This window comes from Lycium ferocissimum, chromosome 4 (assembly GCF_029784015.1).
Source record: "Lycium ferocissimum isolate CSIRO_LF1 chromosome 4, AGI_CSIRO_Lferr_CH_V1, whole genome shotgun sequence".
Taxonomy (NCBI): Eukaryota; Viridiplantae; Streptophyta; class Magnoliopsida; order Solanales; family Solanaceae; genus Lycium; species Lycium ferocissimum.
In genome coordinates, this window is record NC_081345.1 from 5,704,879 (window position 1) to 5,725,797 (window position 20,919).

General features: G+C 33.9%; 1 protein-coding gene across 3 annotated transcripts; it reads left to right on the forward strand.

Annotated features, from left to right (window-relative positions):
* The first annotated feature begins 1,603 nt into the window (after positions 1-1,603).
* Positions 1,604-8,868, forward strand: LOC132051470 (uncharacterized). Of its 3 annotated transcripts, none has more exons than XM_059442544.1 (8): positions 1,604-1,789; positions 5,000-6,114; positions 6,199-6,496; positions 6,793-7,002; positions 7,210-7,383; positions 7,624-7,821; positions 7,910-8,023; positions 8,265-8,868. In XM_059442544.1, exons 2-8 carry the CDS (start codon positions 5,024-5,026, stop codon positions 8,625-8,627), a joined length of 2,448 nt encoding a protein of 815 aa, XP_059298527.1. In that variant the 5' UTR covers positions 1,604-1,789; positions 5,000-5,023; the 3' UTR covers positions 8,628-8,868. The 3 variants fall into 3 exon arrangements, with proteins under 3 accessions (XP_059298527.1, XP_059298528.1, XP_059298529.1); XM_059442545.1 differs by having other exon boundaries at positions 5,008-6,114; XM_059442546.1 differs by lacking the exon at positions 1,604-1,789 and having other exon boundaries at positions 5,053-5,191; positions 5,272-6,114.
* The last annotated feature ends 12,051 nt before the right edge of the window (positions 8,869-20,919 follow it).

Genomic DNA, 20,919 nt, shown 5'->3' on the forward strand with positions numbered 1-20,919 from the left:
ATCTCAACCAAACATGGGATAAATTCATCTCAAATATAATCAGATTATTTATCTTTATCCCTTGTACCAAACGAGCCCTAAGTACTTAATCATGATTAAGTGATAAATACATCTATGAAAGACATATCTTGCATCAATTGATTTTACAGTAAACACTCAAATTACAGTACATATTTGTTCGTTTGTTGCAAGGCCAGTACCTTATTGGCGTTGGCTCGATACTCCTTACCATGGCAACTGCAATCTAATCTTTGGTACAACAAGCAAGAAGGACAAAAGAGAAAATTATGCTGCAAGCTATATGTTAAAATCGAAACCTACTGAAAGATAGGAAGTAACAATCCAAAGATATGACGAGAATAAAAACGCGCTTGGAAGGTGTGAAGTCCATTAAAAAGCTAAAATCACTCATTTCATATTATAACTAATCAACTAGAAATTAGTTAGCCTTTGAAGGACATCATTGTTCTTGCCCAAAACAAAACAAAAAAAAGATTAATTAACGTTAATGGGTTAACAATGTGAAGAATTAAAAAAAATTGTTATGACAAAGCAAATTACATCTTAGTATCTTACTATTCACAATAAACGAGTATTATTAACCAGAAAAGATTTTAAAGTATAAATTCGAATACAACATAAAATGTTCTACTCTTGGTTTCCTGCATGCAACTGTTGGTGGTAATTATGTTTAATGCATACCTAATATACATCCTCGGGAATGTTTCAGAGTCTTTGCCCCTAAAACAAAAGTGTAAGAGGGAGGGGTTGCATGCAGCAGATATGATTTTTGGTAACTTCTTTACCATTATTTAGCAAGTCTTTTTCTAAAAATTGAACAACCTTCACAAGTGAGTTTTTTTTTTTTTTTTTTTTTTTTTTTTTTGTGTTATCCTATTGTAGTATTTAAATATTGAATTGATTCGTGATAGGAGGGAATACATCATAACAAATATAGAAATGAAAGCTGTAAAAATATTAAAAAAGTACATGATGATCTTTCTAAATTTTGAACATGTTTATAATTAGTAAATTTAGCTCTTGACTATGGTATTACAATTCTTAATATAATATTCCCTTCCAATTTAAGTGTCTTACTTTCCTTTTTGGTATATTAAAAAAGAGTGTCTCTTTCTATATTTAGTAAGTTGACAATTCAAACATCCTATATGACAATTTAAAACCGCTGGATTCAAAAGACATTTTAGTACACTACACACATCTTTAATTTATAACAAAGATTCAAATATCTTCTTTTATTCCTTAAACTTTTTGTCCAATCAAGCTAAGACAACTAAATTGGGACGGAGGAAGTAATAAATCTTTTATTATTGACCATAATAATTTTTCATTATTCACTTACAATTTCTTATATTATAATTTTCCCCTTCGTATACATATATTTATGTTTATTAACTTAATAAAACGGCGTGCCATTTAGCTCTTTTACAAGGGACAAATGATGACGCGTAAAGTAACCGGGAGCCACCGGTCACTTTCTCTCCACCGACGCCCCCTTCACCGGTTACATCCCCAAGTTGATTCCCGTAATCTTAATTAATCAACCAACTATAAATTAATTACAATCCTTTTAAAAAAATGGCCCATCCTTCTTCACATTATGCCCACTTCTCTTCACATTCTTGCAACTTGCATTCTACTACACTTTCAGTCTCTCAAAACAGACTTCTTCGCACATCTATATATATATATACATACATACCAATATATATAGAGAGAAGGTTTTTGTTGGGCAAAAAGGAAAATCATTAAGAAAAAGAACAGTTGGGTAAGTCAATTCTCTGTTTTCAGTATTTTATTTTTGGTTTGCAGCCTAAGAATGCGCTTTCGTAATAATTAATAATTTATAAGTTCCTAATTTTGCTGTTCTGCTGATGAAGAATGCAGTTTAATGAACAATATTCAATCCGGTTTACAATTAAAGAATGTAGTTTTCTATTCGATTTCTCATTTTAGCAGAATTTCCTCTGTTTAAGCAGATGAATAATGATGTTTTCTCCAATTACGTTTGGGTCTCTGTTTAAGCAGATGAATAATGATGTTTTCTCCAATTACGTTTGGGTGGTACATTTTACTCTTTTTTACCGATAATTATTGCAATAGCTCATGTTTAAGCAGTTTTTTTAGCTGTTTTCAAGCTGAAGCATTTTGTTTTCTAGTGAATTTTTCTTTGTTTAGTAATTTTGTCGATGTTTTAGGGGCGAAGAATGCAATTTTCTAGTAATTTTCATTTTTTTTCCTGCATTTTCCGCTGTTTTGTTGCTGAAGAATGCGGTTTTCCAATAGTAGCTTAGTGACACATTAAAGTATACTTTGACACATTAAAGTATACTTTGAGTAAATGTGTGAATGTATCAATAAATATATGATGCCTTGTTATTAATACTCTTTTCTTTGTCGTTTTACTGAAATTTTGGAATTTCGGATATGGAAGAAATTGACAAAACGAAGGACATTCTTTTCCTTGTAGATCCACTCCTCTGTTTCTACCTTTCTCCTCTGTTTGCTTAGATCTATTCCTTTTAGCCTTCAATTTTCCCTTTCGGTATTGTTTTTTATAAGATTTTTTTCCCGCATGAAAACTTGTAAATGACTATTTGATTACTCCCCCTGTCCCAATTTATGTCATTCTCTTCGCATTTCTAGAGTCAAATAAGAATTTTTTTGTTACGTTTATTATATATTGTTTAAATATTTTAAATTGTTAATTATTATGAATTATAATATTTTATTTTTTTATGTAATTTCTAAATAGATAAATTACTTTTCAAAAAACTTAAAGCTAGTATGTCCAAATTCATGGTCAATTTGAATCTTGAAATTCGAACAACATTAGTACTCCCTCCGTCTTAAAAAGATTGTCCTCTTTTAATTTAACATAAAGTTTAAGAAATAAAGCAAGACTTTTGAAATGTATGATCCAAAACAAGCCTTAGATATTTGTGTAACTGTAAATCATCCCATAAAGTTAAATTGTTTCTAAATATAGAAAGGGGACAATCTTTTTGAGACGGACTAAAAAGGAAAGAAGGACAATCTTTTTAGACAGAGGGAGTATATAAATTGGGATAGACAGAGTATTATATAAATCTGAAAGGTATCTATATATATATATATATATATATTTTTTTTTTTTTTTTTTCATCTTATTCTCTATATATATTTAGTTCTGGAAATTTGTGTACTTTTTTTTTTTGTTTTGTTTTGTTTTTTGTAATGGCGGTTTAAACTTTTTGGAGATCATGGGTGCGTGTATCCATTTGGCCGTTACCTCCACGTTCCTGTAACCGTCATCTTGCCCCTAAAAAAACAGTTTTTTTTTTTTAACCTGAAATCACTTGCTACTATTTTTTTTTTTTTTTTGTTTCCTTGTTATGTTGTTTTTTTTGTTGTTTTCCTCTATTTCATTGAATGTTCATAAATTTGAGTTAAGCTTTAGCACTTAAAATACTTCTGGAAATGTTCTCTGTTTCAAAGTGAGTTAGATTTCACCTTTCTGACATATTTTAACTGCTCCTTCATTAATGCTTTTGCTTTCTCTTTTTTCCTTACGTTAATCCTTTTGCTACAAAGTACAATTTTGTGTGAATTTTATCTACTTTTCTCTCTTTTTCTTTTTTCCCGGTTCATTTTTCCTATGTTTTGCTGGCTATGGTATATTCTGAAATTTTAACGAGTTTCTTGATAATCTTGAAACTGAAAAAAAAAAAAGAAAGAAGTTCTCTAGTTTCACTACTAATAGACTTGTGGATGTTTTTATAACTAGTTTTGGCTAACTTATCAGATTCTTCCCAATTTTTTTTCCCTAAGTGAGACTGTTTTTTCATCACTTTGTTACTGGGAAACACTTTGGAATCACCACCAGAGGATGTGCTGCAGTGGATGAGGGTGCTCCCTTAATCAGAGCTCACGGGTTCGAGCCATGAGAATAGAAAAATCCTTGTTAGGAAGCTTTTCCCCCAGAAATGGGTTATATGCGGCGCGGATCCGGATATAGTCGGGCTCCAATGCGTATACCGGACACCGGGTGGGAAACCAAAAAAAAAAAAAAAAAAAAAACTTGGAACCTTCTCTTTTTTTTTTTTTTTTTTTGTAGATCCTAAAATTACTGGTTCTCTAGGCTTTAACGAACTTGTCAAATCGTCCTGGTAGAGATAATTAGTTTCTGAAACTCTTCTATGGACTTGACTAGAGTCTTAGCTCTTGACTTGTTTGATTCACCAGTCTTTTTCCTTGCAACTTGCCACTTTCCGGATACTATTTGAATGTAAACTAGATGAAGTTTATTCACAATTGTGAAAATTCAGTGCAAGACTTGTGTGAAGTTATTACTTCTGTTACATTTGAAAAACAATCAGCATCTCTACTTGACAGATGGTTGATTCTCCTTCAATCCTACTCCTCTATAACATTGATATAAAGTAGCTATTATATTTTACTTGATCTGTTATTTCTAATTCTAGCCAGTCAACTAAAAAGTACCATCTGCTTTTCCATCTCACAGCCCTACTCTTAACTAGTTCTAAATCTAAAGTATGAAGATATTTCAGCCTCTTCATAAGGGAGTTGATCTGAAATGCCTCTTATGGTAGACAATGAATACAAATAAGACCTTAATTGTCAGCAGCCCCATTCTGTGAATAATTTAATTTCATATTTGAAGGTAAGATCATTTAGAAATATCATAGTAATGATTTTTCTCTATTTCTAGAATGCTGCTGTTCTAATGGTACCTGTTCAGTCTGAAATTATTAAGCTTTATCTTTTGGTTCTCCATAGAAATCATTTTTGACGGTGCATTTGGATGACTTTGTTTAGCTATTACGCGCATGAAGTCTTATAATTAAAAAGCTATTACATCTAGCATACTTTTATAGTCTGGTCATGATAAATCTCACTCTCATCTAATCACAATGTTTTGTTAGTGATGCTGGATTATCTTTTTTCTAGCTTATTATGGCTTCTTCTTTTGCCGCAGATTGACAGGTGAAGTATATTGAGCATGAGGGAAATTGAACGGAAGCAAGGTCCAAACACTAAACAAGCAAAACGTGTTGTAAAGACAGAGAAAAAAGACTACAAACAGCAGGAAAAGAGTACTGGCAAAACATTGAAAAGAAAAGAGACTGATCATAAAGCTTCACCTCCTAGACCAGAGTCCAGTGTCTTAGTAAGTGATCCAAACACGGTCACAGAGCCCACTGAAGTTTATGAAAATGTGGTTATAGATTATGTGGATGATGTCTACAGGTCTGAGGAAGCAACTGAGCAATCAAAAACACGGAAAATGGTTGACAAACAGGGCAAGGATAAAATCACTGATCGTTCTAGTGATATGGAGAGTGAACCCAAAGAGGGGGTGGAAGAGGCATCAGATGTTGAGACAGTGAATGATTCAGTTTCATCTCAAGGAGATCCACAAATAACTGAAGATGAAAATGTAGAAAGAACTTCGACTGTCAAGGTCTCTAGAAAGCTTGTGAAAACTGAAGGAAATAATTCTTCCCAGGCACAACGAGCTAAATCTGATCGGAAAGCAAACAATTCACAGATTAAGGCATCAAAAAGTACAGCAAACAAAGCCAAAGCACCTAAAAAAGATCCATCTAAAGTGACATCCAAGAGCCTCAATGATAACTCCAAAAATATGAAAGTCCATCCCAAATCCCTATCAGATTCCTCAGAAGAAGGTGATGAAAAATCTGTTAAAGAGGTAGAGCAAGCAGACATTTTGGATGAGACTTCAGTTAGTGCTCAAAGTGTTGGAAGTGATGATGAAACAGTCAACACCGAGGAGAACTGTGAGCAAGAAGATAAAGAAGCTTTAGAGCAAAAGATTGGAGAAATGGAATCAAGGCTTGAGAAACTTGAGGAAGAGTTGAGAGAAGTTGCTGCCCTTGAAATTGCTCTCTACTCTGTGGTATCTGAGCATGGCAGTTCTGCACATAAGCTGCACACACCTGCCAGGCGCCTTTCTAGACTCTACCTTCATGCATGTAAATACTGGTCTCAAGACAAAAGAGCTACAGTTGCTAAAAACACAGTTTCCGGCCTTGTCTTAGTTGCCAAGTCATGTGGCAACGACGTGGCAAGGTATTTTAATACTTCCATTTACTGGATCATGTGGTACTTTTGTACATTTTATTAGCCTAACTTTCTTCTTCCCTTCTCATGAAGGTTAACATTTTGGCTGTCAAATGCTGTTGTTCTGAGGGTAATCATTTCTCAAGCATTTGGAAGTTCCTGTAGGTCAAGTTCATTGGTAACGATTGCTGAGTCAAATAGAGGTGGAAATAAAACTGAATCAAAGATATCCTCTTTAAAATGGAAGACGCATCCAGGAAGCAAACAATCAAGTAAGCATGACCTTTTGCAGTTTTTTGATGATTGGCAAGAAACAAAAACTTTTACAACTGCTTTAGAGAGAGTAGAATCCTGGATTTTCTCGCGGATCGTTGAGTCAATATGGTGGCAGGTAATCAACTGTACTTTGTTTCCTGTTATACCAATGTTCCCAATTAAGATTGACGTGTATACAGCACTAATTAAATGCAAATTATATTTTGCTGCATCAAATATGTTCTGTTCTACATGGTAACTATAGGATTTAGCCAAACATGCCATCACTAAAAAGGTATTCAAGTAATTGATCTCTAAAGTTTAAGTACAGTGAAATTTAATCCTGTTACTCTTTCATATATCATTTAATAGTAAAGCAAGCAGCTTTAATGTATTCTCCTTTTGGAAACTGATTGATCACTTTGGCTTCAGACCTTGACTCCCAATATGCAATCTCCCGCTGATGATCCAGTGACCAGCAAATCTGTTGGAAGGTTATTAGGACCTGCCTTGGGGGACCAGCAGCAAGGAAACTTTTCCATTAACCTATGGAAGAGTGCTTTCCAGGAGGCTTTGAAGAGATTATGTCCTGTACGAGCAGGAAGCCATGAATGTGGTTGCTTGCCTGTTTTGGCTAGAAGGGTAAGTATTCTCCGGTGTTTCTACTTTTCATTTGCCGTATTTTTCCCACCCTTGGTCTCCTTGAGTTTTGGATGCAGGTGATCAAGGAAAAACGTATAGTACTCTCGCACTTCCATTTTATCTGTATTTTTTATGCTATCGATAATTGGTTTCAGTTTCACTTGTTAGTCTAAAAGGTTACGCCTCTATATATATGTACCTTTTCAGGTGATTGAACACTGTGTTGCCAGACTGGATGTGGCTATGTTCAATGCAATTCTTCGTGAGTCAGCTCATGAGATCCCAACTGATCCCATATCTGATCCAATAGTTGACTCAAAGGTGTTGCCTATTCCAGCCGGAGATTTAAGTTTTGGTTCGGGTGCACAATTGAAAAACTCAGTAAGTATTAGTCACTATTAACTTGTTTGCGAATTCCTGTAATTTTTTGGACGATATTTTACTTCTGTGTTCTGGCAAAGTAAAGCTGCTTGCTCTTCATGGGGATCTTTTCCTCTGTCCTTGGTACTTGCACTGTTTCCCTGCCAAATTGTCAACAATGCGCTATCTTCTATGGAAACCTTTATGATCTCTTGTTCATTGGTTCATGCTCTTGGTATTGATAGTATATCGTTTTTGCAGGTTGGCAATTGGTCAAGATGTCTTACTGATTTGTTTGGCATGGATGCTGAAGATTCTGGGCAAAATGATGAAGGCAGCTCTGAAGACGATCATAGGAAAATTGGAAATCAACTAGAGCATTTCCATCTTCTCAATGCCTTAAGCGATCTTCTCATGCTTCCAAAAGACATGCTCATGGACCGCACAATCAGAATGGAGGTACAACCTTTAGTGTTGCCAAATATGTGTAGAGGTCAATAGTTCTATTTCATTCTGTCTTTGATCTAAATTTTAAATGTTGCTCCAGGTATGTCCATCTATCAGTCTTCCATTGGTTAAGCGAATACTCTGCAACTTCTCTCCAGATGAGTTTTGTCCTGATCCTGTCCCTGGCGCTGTTTTAGAAGCTCTCAATGCCGAGGTTTGGCTACTCCTAGCTAGTTCAAGTTTTGTATTTTAAGGTTGTTTATAAGCATTACCTACAGTACAACTTTGAAACAAAGACACCCGTGATAACAATAATGACCAAAATGGAAACGATGTGATCAACTGACCAAGTGTCATTGGCCAATACAACTGACTTTTCCTTTCTAGGACATTAAACAACATTTGCAAAGATGTTTCTATTGAAGAATCTTATCTCACATAACTGATGTTTGCAGTGCATCATAGCACGTCGATTATCAGGAGGAGACTCTTCAAGCAGCTTCCCTTACCCTGCCGCCCCAGTTGTATATACACCTCCTGTTGCCGTGGACGTTGCAGAAAAAGTTGCAGAAGTTGAGGGGAAGTCTCACCTGTCTTGGAGTGCTTCTGCTATACAAAGGAAGGGATACACAAGCGACGAGGAACTGGAGGAAATAGATTCTCCTCTTGCATGTATTATTGACAAAATGCCATCGTCACCCGCTTTTGCACAAAATGGAAATGGATATGGAAAAGCTAAACAAAAGGAAGAAATTACAGGTTCGACTGGATCAAATGCTAGGTATGGATTTCTTCGTGAGGTTTGGCAGGCAACATAATTCCAGTTCTTCGAGTGCGCTATGAATTACACTTCTGAATTTTCGTACCAAGATCATGGTATAGAGCAAGAAGAAAACTGGAAATGAATTTCAGTAGAAGTTAATACAACATTTGTTAGCAGTAAATAGTGTTAAGAGCTTTTCGTTTTATTCCAATTCATAAGCTTTTCTGTATATGAAATCCATATTACTGTATCATTGAGAAAAAAGTGAAGAAAGGAGTTGATTGTTTCTTTTTTAAGCACGAAGTTCTTTTCTGTTTGGATTGGATGAGACTCAAATTGTGTCAAAACCCTATGGATAATTAAAGGTCTGTTTTTGCAAGTCTTCATAGCGTAAGGTGATACGGTTTTTGCAAGTTATCACCTGCAAAATCATTAAAGATTTTTCTGTGGTCCCTTTTGTGTTCTTCAACATCTTTGCGTTAACTCTAGATGCTTGTGCTTAAATGACAGAATGTTCATGCGTGAAACCTTCATGTCTTATTTGTTTTCTCAATCCTCCTTGTGGTTATATCGGAACATGTCTTCTCGAGGAAAAGTTGATTTGCGCTCCTTAAGGAAATGTCGTGAATTGTTCATATTTAATCTTACTAGTGTATCCTCTATGAAACGTGTTTTACACTTCGATAATTTTTGTTTGCACAAATTGGGAAGGCTAACACCTCCATAGATGGGGCATAAGTCCCATGTAATGCTTTTCCTTCTAAAATGTGTATATGCAAAGGTTTCTCCTTAATTTTTGAGGCTTCACTAGCCATAGCTTGATTTGGTAGGGCTGAATAGTGGACGAGATAATAGAGATTGGTGCAAGTATATTTATGACTGTCCATGATTACATGAAGAGACGTACATAATCTAATACTTCGTGGTAAAAGTGAAATAAGAGAAGGAAGAAAAAAGAAATATGAGTAGCAAAAAAGTTACAAAAAAGAATCTTGTAATGGCCCGTCAACTGCTAAAAATAATATAACGAAGTTATTTTTTCTTTATTTTATAACAGATAAGTCAATTGACTATTGGAAATGGTGAAACAACTTTATTTTTCGTTATCTTGTAGCAGAAAATTCACTTTGCTGGTGCTATATCACACCAAATATACTCTTAGTCGGAAAATATATTTTCAGTAACAATCTAGTGAGGAGGCACTTTGAAGCCAAAAAAAATAAATACAAAAGTCAATCAATATTAGATTATGGACCCACGATTCCGACCAGCCTTACCGATATTAAAATGATCTTTATATTCAAAATAAAGAAAAATAATATTGTTACATCAATTTTAATAATTGAATGATATTCCTATTACAAAATAAAGAAAATGATTTTATTCCAAAAGTTGTAGTAGTTGACCGTCCATATAAATACTTACTCAAAGAATGAGAAATTATCAACTATGCATATACGTTTCACCCGCTAAACTTTTGTTTGTTTAACAGTATCAAACTTTGTATAAGAGTGTATAGTAGGGTCATGGTTTTTGCTTTTACAAGTAACAAATTAAGTAAAACTTTTGTTCACAACAGGAAGACTAGAAAATGCTCTCTTCTCATCTCTTACTATTTTCATGCAAACCCTAGATCGTAGAAGTCAAACTCGTTGCTCATGGCCGGTGGCCAGCCTGCGGTGTCTGGCCAGATGGGTATCCACACACCCCAACAAGAAAGTTTGAATTCAAATCCCAGACCTAACACTTTACAATATGCAAATCTGCTGAAGCTAACAGTTCTAAATGTGACCACGCATCATCAAACACTACCAGTTGCACAAATACCAATCAAGCTAGTGACCTTTATTCATGGGGAACCTCATATCAAGTGGACTGAGGAAGAAGTGACAAGAATGGATGTGATAAAAAACCTACAACATGTAGTCGTGGGTAAATTCTCTTATGGATGGTCAGATATTGATCAATTACGTCGAATTATCCCTGCTCAGTGTGGATTAAAGGTGAGTTTCAGATCGGATTCTTTAGAAATCGACATGTTCTCATACAGTTAATGCTTCTTGAGGATTTTGTGAGCTTAACATCGAAACCAGCATATAATGTTAAAGATAGTGAAGGATATTCATATAAGATGAGGCCATTTATTTATGATTCAAAATTTAAGATTGATGAGGAAAATTCAAAAGCAATGGCATGGATTTATTATGCAAATCTTTTGCCAACATATTATGTTAAGGAATCCCTCTTGTCTGTTGGATCTGCAGTTGGCAAACCTTTACATCTAGACATGGCGACAATTAATAAAACTAGACCTAACTGTTCTAGAGTTAAAGTGTTAGTCGATATGTTATCGGACTTGCCTAAATAAGTAAAGATGGATATTAAGGATGAAAAAATAGGAGCAATACAAACAGTACAACTGAACATTAAATATGACTACATTCCAAAGTACTATAAAGAATGCAAATTGCAGGGGCATGATGAATATGATTGTCGAATTATTCATCCTGAGTTTCTCCAGAGAGGGAGGTAAAGGAGAACAAGGGAGAAGTTTCTCAAAGCGCAAGAACTGATAATAAGGTAAAAGATCAAGGGGAAGTATAAAACACCAACAACCAGATGAAAGACAAAGGGGAGTAGAAGCAGGGAGGTACAAAAGAAGTGGAGAAGAACAGGTATAGGGGATATCAAAATCCAAATAACTTTCCAACTAAAATCTTGGGTAGTGGAAGAGTAGTTGGAAATCTAGAAAATTGGACTCTAAAAAGTCAACAGAGATACTTGGTCACACCTAAGTTTTTCCCACCAATAATTTTATTTAATTATTCGGAGTTCTTGAATCACAAACGGAGTGAGATATGCATTTTACAAGTCAAAAATGATTTTACAAAATTATTCTGATAACATTTGCCATTTCATTTGGTAAAATATTTTTAAATATATTGTGTATATCACCTTATGTATTTTGTAAGGATAAGTACATTTGCATGATTTAATTCAAAAATAGTTTAAAACAATTATTAAATTAATTGATTAAACTATCAACATCAAATTGACAAACATTTTACTCCGTTAAATCAAGAAAATTGATTAATTAAATAGATAAAAACATCTAAAATTTATAAGTTATTGGGCTATAATTGCAGTTTATTTCCAATTTGATTATGATTAAATTTTTGTTAATTGCATGAGTTGATTGCGGCTGTAATTGAGATGGCCAATTGTTTGCTATATTTTAATTAAGGCTATAATTGAAACAATCAATTTAACTTTGCATTTTGGTTAGGTTTGAAAAGGATAATTAGACTTTTCTTTTAACATGGCTATAAGTGAAATAACTAATTAAGTTTTCACACTTTTAATTCAGCTATTTGTTAAATTAACTAGTGGCCGCATTTTGATGAAATTGTCCTTATATATATATACCCTCACACACACATATATGTTGGGCCATTTCTTTTCTCTTCTTTTAAATTAGCCGAGCCCAGTCCATAACGGACCAGACCCGGCCCAATGACCCTTTATGTCTACGACATCGAACCAAATGACCCTCATTTCTTCGTTTGGTTGAGGTTTTGTTAAGTAAACCCTAGCTCTGCCTGCCTCTCCCTTCTCTCTCTCATGTCACGCCTTGTCGGAAATGGCAAAGTCGCAGGCGATATTGCTTTATTTCAGTCATGCTCGTCTGCTTTGGTTATGAGCATTAATTGCCCTTACCCCATCACTGTCGATACGCAACCACACCAAAGGTAAAACCCTCTTTCTCTTTCCTTGCTTTTTCTGCACATCAAGGACAAAGTCTTTAATGAACTTTATCATTTTCCTCTCAATTTCTATTGGTTGTCAACAGAATCACAAGGATTCAAGAAAATCCCTTGCCATTTCAAATGTCCCACATCAAAATTGAAACAACTTTGAGGGTTTTTGGTGTTCTATATAAGGAACCCCATTCTCAACACATACACATAACAATCTTATACTCATTGAGCAAAAAAACTCGATTTAACTAGGGTTAGCAAATTTTGCTTAAAACCTTGATCTAATCGAGTCTCTAGTCTAAAAATTTTATTTTTCTTTCTTTGTGTGGCTGAGTTCTGGTGTTGGGAGCAAAGAAGGGCTCCAAATCCATTCTGGACTAGGGCTGCACTCAGAAAAGGTAAAATTTCTTCCTTTTAGTTATTTTCTTTAGTTGCTGATTTGTTTGTGTGCTTAATTTAGTTTAATTATGTATTAGTTTGTTAGTTTTTTTATTAGTTGTTAGCTATTAATATGTTTAGTAGAATAAATTAATCATTAGTAGGTTATGTATGTTTAGTCCAGCCTGGTTTAATATAGTTCATATGGCTTGGTTTAACTAGTTTGGGGTAGGACTTGATTGCTTTGATAAATTGAGATTAATAATAATCTGTGTTAAGTTAGTAGGTTTATAGTCTTCATTAGCTTCTGAAATCATGCCTAATCTTGTATTTTGAGTTATTTGCTAGTTCATTGGGGTTTTAGTCCAGTTTAGTTCTTGTTTCAACTAAACATGTGTTAGATCAATTTGTCTACATCATTGGCATGCCTACAAGTCTTGTTTAGTCTGAATGCTATCTAAGACCTTTGTTTATTGGATACCTGTTGATTCATTAACATGATTAAAGGTTGTCACATGATTATCATTAGTTGTGTGTTCATGTGATAATAAGTCTGCCTAGCTTATTTCATAAACATCATGTGTTCATTAAGTGATTTAGGATCAATATAAGTCCAATATCAACTAAAAACATTTATGTGTCTATGTGTGTATGAGATTATAAATTTGCTTAGCTCATTCATGCCTATCTTGGGTTTGCTTTAACTGATTCGGGTTCAATATAAGATTAGTTGTATGCCTTATCCTGAAGAACAGGAGTAGCAATGAATCCAACTGGTGCCTGGGCGGGTCCAACCTCATCCGCTTGAACTGGCTCCTCATCTGGAATCTCCTCTGGGTCTGGAGTCCCTAGCACGGGCCTGAGCAGCAGCTGGTGCTTGGCCTTTGGCTAGTGTAGCAATGTGGGCTCTAGGTCTGCCTCGCCCTCTACCATGTCCCCTGCCTCTCCCACAAGCAACTGTAGTAGTGGGTACAGGCGCAGGTGCTGGCTCCTTGTCTCTAACTGCGGCTGATTGTGTCCTTACCATCTGTGAGAGAGTGAAACAAAGAAACTCTTAGAATCCATTAGAATCAAGTATACACGATAAGAAATGAAAGATTAGAGTTTTCCAAGATGTCCTGTACCCTCTCGAAGATCCGCAAGACTCTACTGGACACTGTTCTTGTACTTGAGAGACCGATGAACCTAAGGCTCTGATATCAATTTTTCACGACCCAATTTAATAAGCCGTGAAGGCACTAACTCCCACTAAGTTAGTAAGCCATCCACAACCCTTTAGAATAATTTAATAAGGAAATTATTGCGGAAAAGAAATCACACAAGTCATTTTTAAAGTCTTAATAAAACTGATAGTCAAAAAAACATAAAGAAAGAGTTACAATCCCCAAAATCCAGTGTCACTAGTACAAGAACAGATTAAATAAGTACAAGTCTGGGATACAATCCGAAAAACTGTCTACAAGTAAAAGATAGAAAATAAAGAGATAGAGGGATAATCAGGTGCAACGGATCATCATGTAGCTCACCCTCAACTCTCCGGAATAGCCTCAACGACCGGCTTAGTCTTCAGGTCAACTCATCTTGCCTGGATAGAAAATCCGCTAGAATATTATCCTTCCCTTTGAGGTGCTTTACTTGGAATTTGTAAGGGGAGAACCATTGTGCCCATCTGAGAATCTGCGGATTTGGGATAATCGCTTGAACCTTCCCTTTAAATGCAGGGACTGGCACGAAAGTGACTTGACCCGGTAATTAGGTCGGACTTTCCGCAAGCTTTATTAAGGGGTGGATTGTTTCGTATGATGCTTCAAAACAGATCTCTTTGTAGATATCATCCAACGCTAGAAATATTGCTTGTACACAAAAGGGTGCAACAAGTGTAGCGTGAGTACGGGAAACAACGTGTACTTAGCAGCATCGTCGATCGACCCTAACGAAAATGGAGACGAGGGTTGGTCTATGAATACTACTTCCACACTTAACCGCTATTAGTCCACAATAATAATAATAATAATAATAATAATAATAATAATAATAATAATAATAATAATAATAATAATAATAATAATAAGAACAATAATAAGAACAATAATAATAACAATAATAATAACAATAATAATAACAAAAATAATAACAACAACAATAATAATAATAATAATAATAATAATAATAATAATAATAATAATAATAATAATAATAATAATAATAATAATAATAATAATAATAACTTGTTTGAAAAAGTGACATTTTTGGCTTAGATATAACTAGACCATTTTGAATAATTATTTTCTTGAATATGTCAAGATATTTGAAATGCATTTCAATACTAAATTAGGATAAGCATTGAAATAAATCGGACCATAAGCCAAACTTGAGGAGGCTGTCCTATGAGGGATTTCTTAGCTTTTCTATTTCTTCCATCTCTTAGAACAATATATCAAAGCTCTTTTGAGAAACCTCTTAAAGTTAAAGGTTTAAATGCAACTTGTATTAACCCAACATTTCAACTTTTAGACTATTATCCGACAAAGTTGATCTTGCCCTTATAGGGTAACCCATAGATTTATGCATATTGGGTTAATACAAGTTGCATTTAAATCTTTAACTTTAAGAGGTTTACCTTGAGAGCTTTATAGCGGCCTTTAAGAGATGGAAGAAATAGAAATCGGAAGAAATCCCTCATAGGACCGCCTAAACAAGTTTGGCTTATGGTCCAATTTTTATTTTAATGCTTATCCTAACTTGTGTATCTTTGCAAGATGATAATTCCTTAGATGCTTTAATATTAAGTATCAAATTGCATGGTTATGATTATATGCCAGGTACAGAGGTTATATGCCTCGGTTATAGAATTTATTATAAACTATTATATACCATGAATCCTATGTGTAAGATCATGGATTTTAAAAATGAAACTATTTTAATAGAAACTAATTTTGGTAAATCCAAAATTATGACTAGAAGACCTATCAAGTGGGATGAAATAGATTTCCCTAAAGAGTGGGTCATTGAAGGAGCAACACCTCCTCAAAATGTTTTTACTGAAATTTCAGAAATTGAACAAATCCCAGATGGGACAGTAAAGTTAAGGTTTCATGAACCTATACTTGCTTTAGAAGATTATGAACATAATAGTGTTCGTTCTAGTATACCTAGATCTTTATCTTCTAACAGATCTTATATATCTCCTGTTGATTATATTGTGCAGACTCCATCAAGAGCATCTACTTCTCAAATAAGAGATGATGATTCTAATAGAATTGATAAGTTAAATATTAACCAGGATAATATTGTAACTGGTATTAAAGACCCAGAATTGACTGAGTCAGACATGGATTTTCCTATATTTAATGGATCCAAGTCAAAAGATTGATTTTAGTCGGGGATCACCCGCAAGACTAGAAATCAGTAAAGAGTTTTATACTCCTAAATGGATAACATTTAGAAAATGGTTTTTTGATAATTTTAAACCGTAAGAAATACTATTTTCAAGAAGAATTTTATAAAGATCTTTCTGCAGCAAATCAGATTATATCTTTTGTTCCTTGGTTTATGGCCAAGTATTTTGCTAATTATATTTCTGTCATAGAAAGAGATTTTACATTACCTAGTGGAGAAATAGTTCAAAGTGTATTTCCTCCACAAGCATCTTTTCGTATAGGAAAAGATTTACATTTCTCAGCTTTTTCAAAATTAATTGAAAATGGTGCCTTGACTGTAATGACTCATCATATTAATAATATGATAAGGCAACAAAATTATACTAATGTTTATATGAATATTTTGGGTGAACAAATATTTTCACTTCATGAAAAAGTTGATAAACTTTTAACTTGTCTTAATAAGGCATCTACTTCTGATAAGGAGAAACAGAAGGAAGTTGTTGCTACTCCAAGTATACAGCCTCCTCCTGAAATTCATGATTTTAAATTAAAATCTTTATCAGATTTAGAAAACCTTTTAGACGAAAAGTTTAAAGGTTTAAAACTTAGTCCTTTAATTGCAGAGGATGATAAATATTTGTCTGATATTGACTATAAGGCTCGCATAGCATCAGATATTAATAAAATTGATGAATATTATCTTTGTGAAGCCTACCCAGAGGATGTACTACTATCCTCGACCAACTCCTCAAGATGTTTTATTAGAGGAACATGAACATGTTATTTCCAACGAGTTATAGTGGTAAGGAAATATATGAATGGAATATTGACGGTTATAGTGAACGTCAAATTTATTGCACTATTCATAGAATGTTAATGTACAGCACTATCTGCAAAGTTCATAAAAATACTGAAAGGGTTATTGCGTATATGATTATAGCTGGTTTCTTTGGCCAATTAAAAGGTTGGTGGGATAATTATTTAACTAATGTACACATCATGCTATTCTAAGCGGTTGTTAAGCAAGAAGGTGAAGAACCTGTTGCTAATATAGTTTATACACTAGTTATTAATATTGTTGAACATTTTTCAGGAAGATGGACGGATAATAATGAATCTATTCGTACCATGCTTCAAAACCTTAGATGCAAGACCCTAACCTCATTTAGGTGGTATAAAGATGTTTTTCTTTGCAGGGTCATGGAATTACCAGAGAGTAATGACTCTCATTGGAAGTCCAAATTCATAGATGGACTCCCTCCTCTTTTTGCAGAAAGGGTTAGAAAAGCTCTTAGGAAAGGGGAAAGAAGTATTAATTATGATACTTATACTTATGGTAAATTAATTGGCACTTGTATGCGGGAAGGATTAGCCTTATGTAATGAAATTAGGCTCAACAAACGGATCAAGCGCCATGGTCTTAATGAAAGACAACAATTAGGAGAATTTTGTGGACAATTTGGTATGGATATTCCACAATCTTCTAAGAAGCCTCATAGGCATAAAAAGAAGCATAAAGACTTCCAACAATGGAAGGAGAAGCGTCTACAAAAAAGAACTAGGCGCAAAAAGACCTTTAAGGAAAGGAAGGATTTTATTAAATCCAAAAACCCAAAAGCCTGTTATAAGTGTGGCAGAGTAGGTCATTTTTATAAAAATTGTAAGGTTAAGGAAAAGATTAAAGCCCTTAACATAGATGATGACCTTAGAGAATCTTTATATAAGATCTTATTAAATTCAGATCCAGAACTAGAGGATGATTCTGGTGAAGAAAGTGATAGTTCTTCCAACCCCTCTTCAAATGAAGATATTAGGGTATTAGATGAAGAGAGTTATATCTCAACCAGTTCAGACGATGAGTGTCAACCATGCCAAATAGGGCAACCTTGTGTCAAAACCAAAGAAGACGATGAGTTTTATAAACTTGTTTCCCAATTTAGTGAAAACAGTCTTCAAGTTTTAGATGGTAATAACCTCGTTGACCTCCTTAAAATTATTAAGGATCCAAACCTTAGGTCCCAAATCATAGACCAAATAGGTTCAAAACAGCAGCCCCAAGAAGAACCAACGGCTGTAGAAATTAGAGAACCTACAAGACCTTATACTATGGCTGGAGTCAAAAAAACTCCTCCAAGAACGCCGAAATATTATAAGCACCCCGGCAACCACCCAAGACTTAGAAAGAGAGGTTCATAACCTTAAGCAAGAAATTTCCACCCTTAGGAGACACCAGATTACCTTAGATCATCGGGTCTCGCAACTAGAGGGAAAAGGAAAACAAATCATAGAAACACCAGTTTATAACACTGTAGAAAACCTACCAGTTGATAACACCGTAGAAATTACTACTACGGAGGAAGGAGAAGGTAGTGGTCCCAGTTTTAATAAAATTAGATACCATTACTTCTTTCAAATTTTTTATAAAAGTTACTCTTTTAATTGATTATAATTTCAAAAAAGAGTTTACTGCTCTAGTTGATAGCGGAGCAGATTTAAGTTGTATTCAAGAAGGATTAATTCCTTCAAAATATTTTCAAAAAACTTCTCATAGTTTACGGTCTGCTAGTGGCCAAAAAATGGGTATTACTTATAAATTACCCAAAGCTTATATTTGCCAAGATAAAGTTTGTATCCCTGAAAGCTTTGTATTGGTAAAAGATATTTCAAACCAAATGATTTTGGGAACTCCATTCATCCATAAACTATTTCCTATTCAATGGATGGATGACAAAGGTTTTATAGGAACCTATGATGAAAAACCTATCAAATTCTAGTTTATAACTGAACCTTTTTCAAGAATTTTAAATGAAATCAAAGATAGGTTGATGAATAAACATCAGCAAATCAATTTTCTTAAACAAGAAATTTATACTCTTCAAATTGAAGATATTTTACAAAATCCTAAATTACAGGATAAGATTGAGCTTATAAAAAATCAATTTTCTCTACAAATTTGTAGTGACCATCCTAATGCTTTTTGGGACAGGAAAAGACATATTGTCACTCTTCCATATGAAGAATCTTTTTCTGAAAATAATATTCCTACTAAAGCAAGACCATGTCAAATGAATTCCGAATATTTGGAATTATGCAAAAATGAGATTTCTTCTCTTTTACAAAAAGGTCTTATATGATCTTCGAAATCTCCATGGTCATGCACAGCTTTTTATGTTAATAAACATGCAGAACAGGAACGAGGAGTTCCAAGATTAGTTATAAATTATAAACCCCTTAATAAGGTTTTAAAATGGATTAGATATCCTATTCCTAATAAAAAGGATTTATTAGATCGCCTTCATAATGCGATTATATTTTCTAAATTTGATTTAAAATCAAGTTATTGGCAAATCCAAATAGCCGAGGCAGATAAATATAAAACTGCTTTTAATGTTCCAATCGGACAATTTGAATGGAATGTTATGCCTTTTGGATCTGAAGAATGCCCTTCGTAATTCAAAAAATTATGAATGATATTTTTATGGCTTATAGCAATTTTATCATTGTTTATATCGATGATATTTTAGTATTTTCAAATACTATTGAAATGCATTTCAAACATCTTGATATATTCAAGAAAATTATTATTCAAAATGGTTTAGTTATATCTAAGCCAAAAATGTCACTTTTTCAAACAAAAGTCAGATTTCTTGGTCATAATATTGAAAAAGGAAAAATTGTTCCTATTAATAGAAGTATAGAATTTGCTTCTAAATTTCCTGATATTATTACTGATAAGACTCAACTCCAAAGATTTCTTGGAAGTTTAAATTATATTTCGCCATTTTATAAAGATTTGGCAAAAGACACATCTATTTTATATGATAGATTAAAAAAGATTCCAAAACCTTGGACTGATGCTCATACGCAAGCAGTTCAAAAAATCAAGGAAAAGTTAATAATCTTCCTTGTCTTACTTTAGCTAATCCTAGTTGGCAAAAAATTATTGAACCGATGCCTCGATATTGGCTATGGAGGAATACTTAAACAACTTTCTCCAAATGATAGACAAGAATATTTAGTCCGGTTCTATTCTGGCAAATGGAATAATAGCCAAAAGAACTATGCTACTGTAGCAAAAGAAATTCTTGCTATAGTTAAATGTGTTCTTAAATTTCAAGGTGATTTATATAATCAAAAGTTTTTGATAAAAACTGATTGCCAAGCGGCAAAATTTATGTTTAATAAAGATTGCAAACATGATGTTTCTAAACAAATGTTTGCCAGATGGCAAGCTCTTTTAGCACCATTTGATTTTGAAATTCATTATAAAAAGGGAATTGATAATAGTCTCCCTGATTTTCTCACTAGAGAATATTTAAGTTCATAACTGTCATTTTCTCATTTGCAGGATGAGACCCACATTGACACCTCCCTCTAATAGAGGAAGGGGAAGAGGACAAAAAGGAACGGGCAGAGGCACTGTTCTTGCTCAAATGGGCAACAAAAGGCTAATAGCCGACAATATTGCAGAAACTTCTGGTAATACCCAGAAGCAAATTACTTATGCTGAATATCTTGCTTTTATAGAAGCACAGAAAAAAGGGGATAATATGCCTCCATCATACTCCAGTGCCCTCGTAATTGATGATAATGAGGACATTGATTCATATGAAGAAAACACTCAACGAGAGTTAATAATTCTCCTTGAGAATGATGATCTCCAATGGAAAGATGAACCTTGGCAAATAATGCAAAGGTATTTTGATACAGCGTCATACGCTACTCCGACTTATAAATATCGGATGAATTATGAAATGATCCTATCATATACAGGGTCAGCTGAATTCCAGCATTTTTATCCTGCTAATAGCAAAAAAATTTATAACTT

What these genes read in the sequence shown, in the direction of transcription:
- LOC132051470 (XM_059442544.1), top strand. Translation starts at nt 5,024, where the DNA reads ATGAGGGAAATTGAACGGAAGCAAGGTCCAAACACTAAACAAGCAAAA. An exon ending in TGTGGCAACGACGTGGCAAG is followed by an intron (nt 6,115 to 6,198) that starts GTATTTTAATAC and finishes CTTCTCATGAAG; the next exon opens with GTTAACATTTTGGCTGTCAA. An exon ending in TTGAGTCAATATGGTGGCAG is followed by an intron (nt 6,497 to 6,792) that starts GTAATCAACTGT and finishes CTTTGGCTTCAG; the next exon opens with ACCTTGACTCCCAATATGCA.